Raw genomic sequence first — 16,008 nt, forward strand, 5'->3', positions numbered from 1 at the left:
ATGGCAATGTAAAAGCGTTTTAGCACATCTCAAGGCTGATCCCAGCATGTAGCCATATTTTGTCTATCGTGTAATAATGCTCATGGTACACCCAACACTTTAAACCCTTGGTTTCTTCTACAGGATATGGGTTTTGTAGCTGGTGTTCTTCAACACTGTTAGACTCGTGTGAAGGGGGAGGGAGGAACTCTCTGAGCTTTCTGCCAGCTCCGACTGCGTCCGGCAGTCCTAAATTAGTTCCTTATTGCCATTCTAAAACCACTCAGTGTTCTGTGTTTGTCAGTCTCTTCAACAAGGGACGAATGAAATGAAGAAAACGGGAGAGGTAGATAAGAAAAAGTGATCAGAAAGGAAGCAGCGCGAGAGAGTGAGAGAGAGAGAGAGAGAGAGAGGGAGACTTAAAAACAGAAATGTGAGCTTTCTATGTCTCATTATCTTCCCTTTAGGCATTTTATCGAGAAAAAGTATGTTTTTTAAGTGTTGGGTCACATGACCCTTAGCGTTTATGAATCAGAGAGCGTAATTATTTCGTAGCGAGAGACGCAGAGTGTGCGCCTGTGGAAAGAGGGAGGGAAAACGAGGGAGGGAGGGAGGGAGAGGAAGAAAGAAAGACAGAAATGAGTTGGTTGCTGGTGTGCCTCTGCAAGCGAACGCACTGTGGTGATCGGCGAGAGTGCGTGCGTCCTCTCCTCTCCCCGCGCGCGTTGGCCCGGACAAGCTGCGAAAGTCTCTGGCTTGCCGAAGCTGCGCCGGAGTGGGTGAGTTTGGCTCTTAGGAAACTTTCCAAACACTGTCTTCATTTGTTTTCCCTCCTTTTTACCCCCCCCCCCTCTCTACACCCCCCCACCCCCCTCCTCGACTTCCTCTCTCCTTTCTTCTGCGAGAGGGCGAACTTGAGAAAGGCGAGTGTAGAGGCTTTTGAACGAAACTGAACAGATATCGCTGACAGTCTTAATTGAAGACAGAGGTTGAGAGGAGAGAAATCTGGTCACAGCTTCCGTCGGCTGGAGCCGGTCCCCGCGCAACTTCGCCTTTCTACCCTTTTACTTCTGCCGCGCGTCTGTGCACGTTTGCATCACCGAGGGTGCATTTATCCCCGCGAATGATAGTAGGAGTCGCCACAAATGGTTTCGTTTTAAAACATCTGTCAACAAAGGAACGACGTACGCATGAGCCCAGAGGCTTGGTCACACGTGTGCGTAAAGGCGATCCTCTCGCGCTTGAAGTGTTTGCATTGGCTGTGAAGGGCTCCGTCCTGCGCGTGAGAACGGCAGCACCTGAGCAGCCATCGCGCCGACGCACGTTTGCCTGAAGCCCGGTGACTAAGGCGCGCCTGTGAAGCTCGGCTAAGCCCGGTGTTGTCGACCTGGTAATGTCGACTGTATGCCTGGCTAGGTGAGCAGGGTCCGCGGCACCAGAGTCCCATTACACAGTACTCGTCTCGCAGCACTGCACGGCGCGCTGAGGTAGAGGCATGTGGTGACGCTAGGACTTTGATGTCACCTGACGATCTCGTCCTGCACAGGTACGGTACTGTTGTTCCAGACGCTGTTGTAATCTTTTTAAAAAATAAAAACATGCAGGGGAAGCGAAGGAGGCGCTGAATGACACACGGGTATAACTTGTTATAAAAAAAAATCCGATAATGTAATATTTATGAAGTTTAATAAGGGACAGGGTAGAGGCTGAGAACTACAGTGATGAATGTCGTTTGCTGACTCGTAATGATTCCCCTATTATTTATGACCTTAGGAGTTTTGGACACTCATTCCCCAACTTCAGCCCTTTTTTTCCCCCCTGCTCATTTATCTAACTGAACGCGCAGAAGGAAAATATTTTTCTTCACAAGTCTGTTTATACAGAATCACAAGTTTGAATTTTAACTCGCTGGTAATTTAGCCCCCCACCCCCACCCCCTTTGCACTCATGTGTCATATACTAATGCGCTGAATGTTAGAAGTTCACCCAGGCTCTTCACAAATGTATCCCATGTTTATTTTTAATGTCTGACGGAATGCTAGTTAACACATCCAACAATCTGGACTAAGGAGGAGTCGCGGAGGATAGCACATCGCAAACAGCAGAAGCTAGCGAGCGAGCCCCGCGCGCGCGCTCACATCGCACACACGCAGACAGACACACATGCGCTCAGCACGCCAAACCCTTTCAGTTCCGAGCTGTTTACATCTCCGTGATTGACAGAGTTTACACGAGCAGAGACAAAAAAAAAAAAGCAAAAAAAAAAAAAGCGGGGTTGTTACAAATAGAAACAATTGTCGTCAAACCAGATATTCCCGTTCCGCCGCGGCCCTGTCCCGGGCTCGAGCTGCGAGGCGGAGCCGTGCGGCTTCTCACCCGTGCTTCACGGGACAGCGCAGATTCCTCAGGCGATCGTGAGTCAGCAGATTCAGTACGGCACCATCAATCGCACGCGTCCATTTATTCCCCGTGTCAGGGAGGTGACTCACGCGCCCCATACGCTCCGTAAACAGTCCGGAGCGTGTAGCATTTGCGCCTTCACTTTGTGGTTTCACGGGTTCAGCTTTGATTGCGGCCCTACTTTGTCAGGCTGGTTTTGAGTGTTGGCTTTTTTTTTGTTGTGGCATTAGTGAGTGGGAGTTGGTTTTGAGAGCGGGGCATTGGGTGGGGGTCGTGGGGCTCAGGGGAGCAGCCTTTATGGAGGGATCACCCCTCTCGGGCCCGCTGAGGGTGAGTGTCTGCGTGGAGACGCACAGGTGGTCCAATGGACAGTGCTGGATGGGGAAGAGGAGAGCTGGGTTGTCTCTACTCTGTAATTATGAAGGAAGCCATCAGATCACTATTTCCCTATATATTTTTGCAGGTGTGTGTGTGTGTCCCTGACTGCACATGTTTAAAAGGCTTTATGTGTCAAGCTGGGTGTGTGTGTGTGTGTGTGTGTGTGTGTGTGTGTGTGTGTGTGTGTGTGAAAAAGTCGAACATCTGCGCTTAGAAGTTTTTGTTTGTGTGCATTTTAAGGATGTTATTAATGTGTATAGTGTGTGCATATATATGTGTGTCCATGTGCGTGCGCGTGTGTGTGTGACTGCTCTGTGTCCGAACTACTGTATTGAGAGCTTTATATTACCCTTTGATGGTCTGAATAAATTAACCGTGTTCTTCTGAGATGCCTGGCCTTGCTCAGCAACCCTCTTATTTGTTTCTCCAAGTCTAATTTCCTATCTGACTGCTCACTGTGAGGAACCGTAGCCGCAGTCAGAACGGCTGTCTCACAGGGGATGTGTTCAGTAAGACTGCTGTGCTGTACCCGTTACATGTGGCGAAGTGCCGTAAGCTCAAGTTGACTTGCTCCAGCTGCGTCCCTCCTTGTCCTTACTCCACCTGCGCCGGTGTTTAAGGCGGCCGGCCTGCGCCGGTGTTTAAGGCGGCCGCCCTGCGCCGGTGTTTAAGGCGGCCGCCCTGCGCCGGTGTTTAAGGCGGCCGCTCGGCGCGTTTCCTTTCGTCCCTCTTCTATTCCTCCATCTCCACCGAGGCTCAGCATCATGGAACAGAGCTGTCATGGCTTTAGTCATCACTAAGTGCTCTTTATTTCTCACTTTTTTCTCTCTGTCCCTTTCCACTCCACTCTCTAACCCCCTCTGTTGTATTTTCCGTGGCCTGGAAATAGAACACATCTTTCACTGTGCCACTCAAAACAAAACGCTAACTCTGCCCGTTGGCATCCTGACTTCATCTTTACTTGTTTTTGCCCGTTGCTTTTAATGTTTTCGAACGGAGGCCTCGGCGGACGTGCCGTTTAAATGCGGTTGCTGGCCCTGTCTCGCCCCTGCACCGGTGAAAGACGATCTACGGTGAGAAGTGCTTGTTGTGACACCGCTGTTGGTGTTGGGCAGAGGTCGGCTGAAACAGAAGCTCTCGCGCAGGCATGCGATTAGGGGGGTGTGGGGAGGGGGGCCTTCTTCGTCTGATTCTTCAGCTACTTCGAATGATCGCTCCAGGATGGGCTGTTCTCTCGTGTGCTTACTGTGCCAATGCAGGGGATTTTGGGTAGAAGGAAAGGGTGCCCCGGCAGGAGGCACGGCGCCCGATGGCGTCCTGCGGCTCGCCCGGCCGATGACCGAGGAATTCGTATTTCTTCCAGAGACGGCCGTCGGATGATGGCAAACCGCTGTGTCCCGATTTATGTGCCAGCCCGGTCTAGCGGTTTACTTTTTTAATGCCATGTCCTGGCACAGACTACGGGTCCCCCTAGTAACGAGAGCGCACAGACAGGGGAGGGGGGAGGAGCCGAAGGAGAAAGGATGACGGGCAGATGGAGTAAGAAAAAAAAATGGTGAAAAATCAAGAGATGATTAAAGGGAATGAAGCACAAGCGTGCGCGCGCGTTAATGACATCTGGCCTTTGCTCCCCGGCCTGGGCCTGCGACGGGGTGCGCTGACCCACCTCTCAACCGCCCCGACCCCATTTCGCCTCCAGCCAAACAGCCGACTGCTTCACGGAACACATTCTCCACTCGAGACCCTTTGCTCGTTTGGATCCGCTGGCATTTCCACGCAAAGTATCGGCACCCAAAGCCGGAGTGATATTCCCCACCCCCTGCCGTCTTATTTTTTAATAAGACGAGTTATTTTACCGACGAGAGCAGCGAATGTAAACATGCTTTGGGCACATGTGTTCCCCATACTCCACTCGGGGTGGAAATATCGTTCACTCCATTTAAACATCGACGGCCGTAAACGGTCCTTCGGCGACTCTTTCATTTTCTCCTATTAAATGCCATCTCTGCACGCATTTTCGTGCTACGCAAAGGAGCACGCAGGGTTCGTCCAAGCAGATGGGAGGCATGTGTGTGCAGAGGGAGCAGGAGCAGACAAGCCCTCCTCTCGGGAAGAAGTATCGGAGCGCTCTTCCCCCTGCGGCCGCTGATACCATACACTCCGTTTCATTACTGTAAATGCCCTCAGGTGTAAGTTGACAGCATTCATGCTCTCTCTCTCTCTCTCTCTCTCTCTCTCTCTCTCTCTCTTTCTCTCATATCCCCTCCCCCATTCCCATTTTCCATATGCGCTCGCTGCTAATTTCCACTCGCTGCTAAACATCCTCGTTCGTTCGGTCGCCGTCCGGGAAATAAACGCCCGGGGCTTCATGTTCAGAAACCCCGAGACCTCCACGCCCCATTCCTGGTTCTGAGCAACCCCAGAAAACCCGATCCAGGTCTGTGGGTAAGCACCCGATAGGAGCGTTAAGGCACCATAGGGTTCCATAGGGGTGTGGGTTCCCAATGAAAAGATTCAGATGGAGATCAGGGCAGGAAATGAAGTCAACCGCTGTCCTGGCGCGCTCTCCGTGCCAGGGTAAGAACCAGCGGGACTGAGGGGCGGGGGAAACCCTCGCCCTGGGCTCGCTCTCTTATTTCCTCCTCTTATGCCTCGCCTCACCACACTTCAGTGTCTTTCTCTCCTTTATACTCTCGTGCGCTTTTCCTCTGTCTTGTTTTTGACTTTCCACGGTGACAGGCATGGCCGATCGTCTCCACAATTGAGAGGGACGACACCTGATCCCCTGAGCGGTCTGGATCCCCAGAGAAAGAGCTGCTCCAACACCCCTCCACCCCGTCCGCCCCACCCCTGCCCAGATGTAGGCTGATCCGCTCTTTTACTGTGGCAGCTTGCAGAGCTTTAGGAGAGGGCGTGCCGCCCAGCCCTGCCTGCCTCGTCAATCATGTGCCCCTGACGTTACCATAGACACACAACGCACCATCAACCATGCCAGGATCTCTCTGTCTCTCTCTCTCTCTCTCTCTCTCTCTCCTGCTCTCTCTCTGGGGCCAAAAGTGCCTCAGCATGCTCGGCTGATGATCTGCTGGAAAAAAAGTGAACTCTGCTGGGGCACCAGCGGCAGAGTAGATGGTGAAGCCAGCGGTTGGTGGGAAGTCCCTGAGCCAGCCTGCTAATCCCTACAAACAGCAAGGCTGCCTGCTACAGAGCCCCTCCAGCCCACCTCAAGCTGCCAGAGAGGGTGAAGCGGTCTGTGTGTGTGTGTGTGTGTGTGTGTGTGTGTGAGAGTGTGTGTGTGAGAGTGTGTGTGTGAGTGTGTGTGTGTGTGTGTGTGTGAGTGTGTGTGTATGTGTGGAGTCAGGATATAGTCATAACGAGAGACCATATGTGTATGTACTTATGTATGTGCTTATGTGTGCATGCCATGTATATATGAGTATGGGAGTGTGTGTGTGTGTGTGTGTGTGTGTGTGTGTGTGCAGCCTGAGGCCCGAGGGTCTGTGCCAGACACAAGGCTGAGTGTGTTGGGGGAATGAGCTCACTCTAGGGTGCAATGTGCGCCATAAACCCCGCACAGCCTGCACTTAAAAAAAAAACCCCACACACACCAGCCGGCTGATGTGACTCATTAAAACACACCGGCGCCAAGTTTTTTATTAATTCGTTATTGTGTTTGGGAAAATTCTCTGAGCACACATCCCTTCTCAATCAGCTCTGCTTTCAAACGCCTGCTCACCACTCCGTCTGGCTTTCCCCCTTTTCTGTTTTCCACTGTTTATTTTGCCCTCTTTCAAAGACTTTTGGATGTGGTCTGCTCTCGCTCTCGCTCTCTCCCTCTGTCTACCCTCTGATGCTCTTTTGCTTCTGTTTCTGGACACGTGGAAAGTCTGCAGATTTCGGCGGGTTTAACTGTGATGGCCTCCGGTCGCCAGTGAAGGGGGCCAACGCGGCTCTCTGCTCCTGCCCAGACCCTGACGCTCGGCGAGTGCCATAAGGATATCCCTGGTCGTTACTTCCACGGCCTTTGTTGTAAGGTTCTTGTTTTAATCCTAGCTCCCTGTTCCAGCTACGGCGCGCAGACGTACCGTGCGCAGACGTACCGTCTGTGTTCAATTTAAAGCAGGCATTTCCTGGCTGTGACCGAAATGTGAAGAAAACACAATCCTCTTATTGTCCGTTTGTAATGACGACGCAACGGCTGCCGGCTCGGTCCCGAGGCCGTGCTCTCCCCGCGGTGGCTGGAAACGCCGGAGAAACGCTCGCGCTTTCGCCCCGACCCGACAGCCTACGCCACTGCCAACGACGTACCTGCGTGAACGCAGCCCGTGGCGCCGCAATGATACCTGATACATATGGAACAGTTCTGCGGGGTCACGGACAGGTCCTGGGGGGGGGAGGGGGGGGGTTAGAAAAGGGGGCATGGGGGCAAAGGGGCTGGAAAAAGGAGAAAGGAGTGGATGAAAAACAGACCCAGAGAGAGAGAGAGAGAGAGAGAGAGAGAGAGAGAGAGAGATGGCAGGGCCCCGTGGCGTAGCTGGCTGGGGGGGAGGGCGCCTCTCTGTGCAGCTCCTTCCTGAGACGTGGCCAGGCCGCCTGAGCTGAGGCTGCACATGTGGAACAGTTTACTGTAATGGAACTCGAAATTAGTGTGGTTTGAAGCTGCCTGCAGCAGTAGGCTGTAATTAACCGGCCCTGTTGAAGGAGAAAGAGCCGAAAGACATGCAGGGAGGGTATATTTGCACGCGCGCGCGTGTGTGTGTGTGTGTGTGTGCGTGCGCGCACTTTCGGGAGGCATATACATGGAGGCCTTGAGAAGAAAACTACCAAAGAAATGTTTGAAGCTTGTTTTTAAGAGGGGCACATAGGAATATGAAGTCCATGTGTCGTTTTAATATCACGTGACCGTGGCTGTCTGAGCGTGTGTCAGGGAGGGAGAGAAATGTACCTTTTCTGTATGTTTTTCTTTGTGTGTGTGTGTGTGTGTGTGTGTGTGTGTGTGTGTGTGTGTGTGTGTGTGTGTGCGTGCGTGTGCGTGCGCGTGCGTGCGGGTGCGGGTGTGTGTGTGTGTGTGTGCGTGCGTGCGAGTGTGTGTGTGTGTGTGTGTGTGTGTGTGTGTGTGTGTGTGTAAGGGCTGGTTAACTGTGCGTGCGGGTGCCGTAGAGAGAGGCCATACTCATGTGTGCCTCGGAAAGCTGGAGTTGCTTTGCTGGGCACTCAGCCATCTCTGGTGCCCCCCAAGTGCCGCCCCAGTGCCCTGCAGCGCCCCCCGGTGCCCGGAGCGCGCGCTGCCGCCTCCGGCCGAGCCCCAGCACCGGCCCGGGCTCCCTCTCCGGAGCGTGCCGCTCCCGCGTATGTCCGAGTCATTACCGGGACTTTTGCTCTGCCGCCACTCTCCCCCCAGACTGCGAAACCCACATCGCTTCCAGAAAGCCCCGATTCGTTTGGCTCATTGTGACAGGAGGAAAGAATGAAAAGGAAAAACCCACATGTAAAGGCCGGGCCGGCGGCACCCGCCCACTCGTAAACTCACTCTGGCGAGGCAAGATTCGAATGGGATAAGGCAAAGCTTGGGAGAGGTGGCATTTCCCAGTGCTAGGGGTGCGGGTGCGGGTGCGGGTGCACACACCTTTAGCCACGCATATCGTTCGGTGGACCGAGCGCGGGAAGGCTGTAAAGAAACGGACAGAAACAGCGGCCCTTGGAAACGAAAGCACAACGGAGGGATTCACCCAGTGGCAAACCACCCCCAACCCTGCCCTCCTGCACTCGGCCCCTCCCGCCCCACCACCACCCGACTCCCTGTCTCTGCAGCAGCGGGGTGTGCGGCCGGGCCCCGGGCCCCGGGGGAGTCGGGTGTGCAGGCCAGTCTGGAGCCCCGAGCTTGGCCGCAGAGCTCAGCTGGCAGCACAGACAGAGGGGCTCTTTCTTGTGGAGTTCTGGTGATTTAAATCATAAGGAATAGCCTGAAAGCAGTGCAAAATTCTGGATGGCTTTCAAAACTGCAGAGCCCTCTCTCCTGCTCTCTCTCTCTCTCTCTCTCTCTCTCTCTCAACCACTCTCTTATTTTCTTTTCCTCTGTTTCTTGCCTCTTTCATTTTCATTGCTTCTCCACTTTGACTTATTTTTCTGGCACTTTTTGTACCTCAGTCATCTACCCCCCCCCCCCCCCCCAACACACACACACACACACACACACAGAGATGTCCTGCATATGGTTTGGCATGTAGAGTATTTGTCAGGCTTGGTGCACAGCGCGCGAGCCGTGTGCGTTCACCCTAATCTGCTTTAGTGTGGAACTTTTTTATGAGTCTTATAATTGCTCTCATGTTGCTCATGTAATCAAAGCTGGCATGTTTATTTGCTGGTTTCTCTCACAGGTCTCTTGGGCCCTGAGCGACTGGACCGGAGCTCTTCGGATCAGCACCGCCGGTACCTAGTGCACTAACCTCCTTCACCCTGGCAGCTTGGCGGGGACCACAGGGCCAGCCAACCAGAGCCTCGGCCTGCGCCGTCGCCATGGCAACCAACCGCGGCCACATGCCCGGCTTCCCGCCGGCCGTCTACCCCTTCGCTTTCAACTCGATGCGGAGCCACTCCCCCTTTGACCTGATGGCCAATAGCAGCCTGTTTGGCCGTTTTGGGGCGGACCTTCCCAAAGAGATGGCTGCATTGTGTGAGTAGACCCCTAATGTGCCCTCCCTCTCTCTCTCTCTCTCTCTCTCTCTCTCACTCTGTAAGTCTATATAAAACTCAGTGTGAGTGGATCGTTATGCACAGAGTCCGTGTGTCACATGAACGAGAGCGAGAGGCCGCTGGGAGAATGGGAACGTGCTCTGGGAGAATGGGAACGTGCCCTGGGAGAATGGGGACGTGCTCTGGGAGAATGGGAATGTGGCCGAGTCGTCCTGAAGGGAATGGAAACGGAAGGAAAGTGAAAGCAGTGAAACCTCTTTCTTTTTCTCTGTGTGGGTTTACGGATCAACTAAAACCTGTCTGAATTAGTGTATTGCGTGTGTAAAGTTATAGGGGGCACTGCTGCACTGAGCACTGAGCCAGTAAGCGAGGGAGAAGAAGGGAACTAAGCCAAACTACTTTGGCCTTTATGCTTTAAAAAAAAAAAGCTTTTTTTTTTTTTTTTTTTTTTTTAAATGATTTCCTTTTTCTGCTTGTTTTATAGTGTGAGAACATTCCAGATTAAGGACAATCTTAACCACTACAGGGTTTGTAATCTGTACTACATGACAGATGAAGTTTGATGGGAAAACTTTTCCTGAACAGTTGTAGAGAACCCAGAAAGGGATTCTGGAGCTGGAGTGTGTTGACGGGAATATGAGTGTGAGTGTGTGTCTGGTTTAGGGTCAGAGGAGAAAGGGGTTCTCTAAATGATACAGTGGCCAGAGGGGAGCAGCAAGCCACAATCATTTGAAATCTTATCTGACTGCCGGGGGAGTTTGTGGGTGTGGGTGGCAACAACTGAGTAAAAGACAATGAGACACACACACGCACACACACACACACACACACACACACACACACACACACACACACACACACACATATATGCAGACAGTCTCCTGGTATGGTGTCTCTCTCCCTCTCAAACATGCCTCAACAACACCAAAGCCTTTCAGATGTCAATCAATACCCCCACTGATGCCAACTTAATCCTGTTGGTATTTATTTACAGAGAGAGAGAAAGAGAGGGAGGTGTGTGTGTATGTGTGTGTATGTGTGTGTGTGTGTGTGTGTGTGTGTGTGTGTGTACGCGTGTGTGCGCGTGTGTGTGCGCATGTGTGAGTATGTGAGTGAGTGTGTGCGTGTGTGTGTGTTTGTGTGTGTGAGTGCGTGTGTGTGAGTGTGTGTGTGTGTGTACGTGTGCGTGTGTGTGTGTGCGCGCGTGCACGTGCACGAGCGAGCACCGGGGGCGGGTGACGCACTAATGTAGCGGAATCCAAGAACACACCCTGCCATGAAAACTCACTAGTGCACGCAGACAGAGCGTCTCTGTCTCCCTCTACTGCGGAAGAAAAACGTACTTCGCGCCTTCCCATGCCGGAGAAGTGAGCCCCCTCTCTCCGAGGATCAACCCCACGGCAGTGGAGAGAGCAGACAACACAACCCATTTTAAGTAGAATGGAAAAAAAGAAAACAGTTCAGCGCTGTAGTTCAGTACAGTTCAGTACAGTGCTTTTTCAGGCCGTCCCATTCCTGCCCGGCGTTCCGAGAGGGCTGAGCCCTGGACCAGAATCAAGAACCACGGGGGCCCAGTTTGATCGTTCGGGGCTGCCATATGACAGTAGTTTTTTAAGAGGGCCGCGTGGCGAGCTGTTTGGCCGCTGGCGGCGGGGGGAGTCGTGACTCTGACCCCCGCTGCCGCCCTGCTCACTTTAACTGGCCCTCTTGTCTCTGGCAAAGTCTGTCGGCTAGACTGCAAAAAGTCCTCAGCTCGTAATGGGCCCAGCGCGAGGAGAATGCATTGCACATTCTTCCTCAGGCTTGTGTGCATGTGCCTACGGAGCACACACCTGCTTTTGTTGCGTGTGCAGTGCGCCACCGCGCAGACAGGTTCGAGCCCATCACGCCCAGACACAGCGAGGGGGGGGGAGCGTATAAAACCGATGCGTGAACCTGAAAACGCCACCTACGTTGTATCGAGCCGTGCAGGGCGTATGGAGGGCCGTCGTTCTTTGGAAGCGGTTTAGCGGGCTCAGGCAGCTGTGTGGACACCCCTGCCGCCAAGGGACGGCGCGTGGCCTGCGCGGGACAGTCCCGGCAGGACCTCAGCGCCCCCCCGCCTTTAGGCTCCTCCATCCGTGCCAGGACCCACGGGACTGACGCCGAACCTCCAGGGGAAGCGCGATCCGTGATTGCTTTCTAATTAGGTCAACACCAGCCTTGTGGGGACAGAATGTGCATGTGCTTAGCGAATCCTTCCTTCTCCAGAATTTCCATGTAAATTGGGCGTCCATAATCTCGAGTAAATCTCATCAGGTTCGCCGATGTGGGCTCGGCCAATCCTGATATCTCCCCACCCACCGTGATTGTGGCATGGCGTGCCTCTGCTTAAGCGATGCAGCCGACTGGGTGGAGTCTCAGACACAGAGCTGTCAATCTCACATCCTCATTATGATATTGGACCCATGCCCAGACAGTTCTCACACAGCTCTGATCAGTGAATTCAACTGGTTTCTGAGCAAATGTTCTATCATGTTTATTGTTTCATTTCTTTTCCACTTTCCTTCTATGTGCAGCATAACTCAAGTTTGGTGTAGCACGGATGTTTTTGATATGAAGTGCCGTGCTTGCGGGTCTCTGGTCTGTTCTCTGACTAGGAGCTTGTGCGAGGCAGTCTCTGCGTTCTTAAACTGTTGGGTGTGCCTGTTTTTTCCGAGAAAGCCGGTTGTGATGCTCAGGTTTGTTGGAGGAATGGGCAGCTTGTCCCAACTTGCCGTGTGTATAAAGTGCCTGACATTTTGTTAAAGGCTGCCACCACAGGATCGAAGGGGTATAACCACTTTATTAGACACAATAATCTGCATGCAAGATTGCACTCGCAACACCCACACACACACACACACCTATAACCACACACGCGCAAACCACAAAACTTTTTTTTACGTTTTTACGCTTCAACAGCATAAATGAATAATTAAAAGCCCACGGCGTCACCCGGTCTGCTTGGCCACATCCTCCTGCCCTGAACATACACACACACTCAGGGAAGGTTTTGTTTGTGTATCCAACATGGTGAAAACGCAGTGGTCTGGGGAACGGCTGCTGAGAAGCAAGAAGATCGCCGGACACGGTCAAACGCTGCCCGCCTCTGATCACGAACACGGCGAAAAATATCAGTTTGAAGCGTTGGGTTTCAGCCCAGCACTCTACAGCCAGTGGCTTGTGTTTGTGCTTGTGTTTGCGCAAACAGTGAATGAGTGAAACTGTGATGGCGTGCAAATGATTGTGTGTGTGTGTGTGTGTGTGTGTGTGTGTGTGTGTGTGTGACAAATGGAATGGGAGCAATTTATATTCTCCAGCTCTGGAAACTTCATCATTTTCTTCTTCCCCTCCACTTTGTCTTCTGCCCTCTTCAGTCTCAGTAGAGACGGACCAGTTTTGCTGAAAGCCTTTTACCGTAAACAAATCCTCCCGCCTTCGGACGGCGTGAAGGGGGCACGTGGACCTGCAGTGCATTTGCGAAAAGTCTTGACTAAAAAACTTTACTACAGGAAACGGCGCGATCGAGTCGTGACGTCCGAGATGATTCGGCCGCGTTGCTGTCGGCTGCTATCGAACGCCCTCGGCTTCGTCCGGGGGTACGATGAGTCCAGGAAAAAGAGGCACAGTCCGGGGGGAGCCAGCCTTGTCTTCACAGCTGCACGTTCCCGTCCCCATCCTGCGGCGTCAGAGACGTGAGGCTTCTTCACATTCGTCACACGCTCGCACATTTGTCTGTTTTTGAAGAGACTTGGTGCGGCCCGAGCGTGAGAGTGAACAGGCAGGCATGGTGCGTGCAATCCCACCGCAAGGGGATTACAAGATCACGGAGGGAATTTTTGCGACACGATCGAATCCTGCGGCACATGCTCCGCTTTTCCACACGCTTCCCCGGGCCCTCCGTGGACATCCTATCACCTTCTTGCCCCTCCTGAGAGACGGCGAAAGAGAGAGGGTGCGCGGGGGGCGGGGGGTTGGGTGGAGGAAGTAGTTAAGTACAGGGAGGTACACTAGGCCACTGGTGTCTTATCGTGATGACAGATGAATATAAAGAGACTAGCAGCAAGCGAGAGGAGTGTTTGACTTTCCGACAGACAGGACCTGGCATGTGCAGGTCAAGGGCCAAGCCATGGCAGCCAGGAAGGGAAGGAGCTTGTCTTGTAATCTGGGAGGGAACTTGGGCGCTGGGTGGGTCCTAAGGGAGGGTGGGGGGTGTGCCAGCCAGACTTTTGAACTGTACACAAGGTATGTTTCCCTTTTTGAATGTCTTGAGTTAAGTCATGAGACCCCTGAGAGAGAGAAAGAGAGAGAGAGACAGAGAGACAGAGAGAGAGAGTGTGAGACAGAAAGCTTGACAGAGAGATCATGTGAGATTTTGCTTGAAAGATGGCCAGCACTGATAAAGTTTTGAAGAGTTTCACTGTTTGACTGTGGGTTTTTTGTTCACATGACGCCTGCCTCGCTGTGGCTAGCAAAAGCCAGGAGCAGCTCTCTCTCTCTCTCTGTCTCTGTGTTTCTCTCTCTGTCTGTCTGTCTGTTTTACCCTTGTGTGTTACCCTTTCTCTCTGTCTGTTTCTGTCTCTGTTTTTCTGTCTGTCTCATTCTCCCATGACAGTCCACCGCTCAGCTAGAGCCATGAGACTAGCATGAGAGTTCTTTCAGAGATGAACATGTGTCTGTCTGCATTCCGCGTGTACGAGGTGATCTATGGGAGTGGCGACGCCAATGGCAGGACCGTCTGGAGCCAGGAGAGGCTCAAACGCTCACCGTCACAAAACCCCGGCGTGTATGTTTAAGGCCCGCATATGCACACATACACACGCATGCACATGCAACCTTGTGGAATGCTTCTGGCATGCATGCAGAACAAGGCTGGTGACAACACTGCTGATATATTCTGTGTTTGGTGAGAAGTTTGTGTGCGCATGTGTGCTCGCGCAGGCGCAGAAGCTGCCCTGGCCGAGCTGTGGTAAGTCAGTGTTTGTACAGCTCAGAGAAATGTGGTGTCCTATGTCTCTCTCATTTCTGCCAATATGTTTCAGCAACAAATACCCCCTTACACACACAAACACATACACACAAATTCACGCACGTGCAACACCTACCTCTAGCCTACCCCTAACCTATGGCTAAGGACGCACTGACCCGACGTTCTCCGTTCGGAGAACGGCCAGGCTGTTGGAGGCTCGTACACAGTGTGGTGTGTCCTGCACTGTTGAGTTTAGACCTAAGACGTATAAGGTATTTTGCGTTATATTTTCGCTACATGGAAAGTGTGCCAGCTATTTGGAGAACAGGCGAAACGTTTCATTAAATTGACGTTACCGTGCGCGATTTTGTGGAGTCACTCAGAACTCAGAGACACTCAGATAAGAAGGCCGGAGCAGCAGTTTCCTTTTGCGTTATTCTCAATATGCACATGTGTCTTTCACCGGCTTCAGTCTGTTTGCTGTGTTTGAGAGTAAACACACACACAGGCGACAACGGGCGACAGCGAGCTGACGGAAGTCATCAGTCGCTCCACCCATCCCAAGTCCTTCAGTGGCAGTTTGGCGCGTCCCCGAGCTACCCCAACCGTCCACTCACGCAAACCCGTTAACGCTAACGCGATCTCCCCCCCCCTCCCCTCCGGAATGCCACGCCACTCAGCAGCTGGGGAGAACCAGGCCTGCCGGGGCCAGCTGACCCGGGGCCGGCTAAGTGAGATGGATTTACCCCACAGTTCAGGGACTGTTTGGGGGGGAAAGAGAGGGGGGGTGAAGAGAGACTGGATGAGTATGGGGGGGGGGGGGGGCTTTGTCCTTGTTGTTTTCCAAGCCTTTCTGTGCCGAAGGGGAACGAGAAAAAGGTGGCGGACAGTGTGCCTTTCAAAAAAAGGAGACAAGGGGCAAGTAAAATGGAAGAGAGAGAGAGCGCGAGAGAGAGAGGGAGAGTTGGGGGAAAGTCAGTGGCCCTGTGGGGGTTTCTCGTGGAGTTCACTCGTCTTGGCCAGGGAAGGACAGGATAAGGGTGCAGACGCAGCAGCCCTGTGAGGTCGGTGTGGATTAAGTATGCGAAGCAGCTTGTTCTGGTTTTCCCCCAGGTATGCAGACCTGCGCCAAAACGCTTAGAGACGGGAGAGTGTGTGCGCGCGCCTGCGGAGAAAGAGCGTGCACTAAGGCGACAGCGTTGAACAGCTAGAGGAGAACAGTGAGTCAAATCCACGAAGATAAACACGTGACGTTCCCAACACCCACTGCTCCTAGTCGTGCACTGTTTCTGCTGCACTGGGATGTTTACATTCGGTGCAGGGAAATTCCAGTCAGATCTTTTTGTTTAATCCCCAAAAGAGCCAACGGGAAAGAAAGGAAGTGATTTTTGTGGTATTTAATTTTTATTTCCCAGTGATGACCGAAAGTGAGAGGGAAAAAATGTAACAAATAAAAACGCAAAAACCGTAGTAAGTGATCTGTATGTCACGGTCCTCGTGTAGACGCACTCACAAGAGGAAAATCGTTCGGGTTTATTAGGGAACATCCGGAGCTCCTCAGACGGGCC

The 16,008-nt window shown here is 52.7% G+C and overlaps 1 protein-coding gene across 3 annotated transcripts in view; it reads left to right on the top strand.

Annotated features, from left to right (window-relative positions):
• Positions 1-603: 603 nt before the first annotated feature.
• Positions 604-16,008, top strand: part of rarga (retinoic acid receptor gamma a) — a 35,978-nt gene continuing 20,573 nt past the window's right edge. Inside the window, exons 1-2 of one of the 3 annotated variants that reach the window (XM_035521366.2) lie at positions 604-758; positions 9,135-9,430. In XM_035521366.2, the coding sequence (XP_035377259.1) occupies positions 9,274-9,430 (157 nt within the window). In that variant the 5' untranslated portion in view covers positions 604-758; positions 9,135-9,273. Of the gene's footprint in view, positions 759-979; positions 1,526-5,525; positions 5,999-9,134; positions 9,431-16,008 lie in introns of those variants that run through there. The other 2 variants (XM_035521369.2, XM_035521367.2) reach the window with 2 other exon arrangements.

The sequence above is a fragment of the Electrophorus electricus genome, chromosome 21 (assembly GCF_041902795.1).
Source record: "Electrophorus electricus isolate QZ-2024a chromosome 21, ASM4190279v1, whole genome shotgun sequence".
NCBI lineage: Eukaryota > Metazoa > Chordata > Actinopteri > Gymnotiformes > Gymnotidae > Electrophorus > Electrophorus electricus.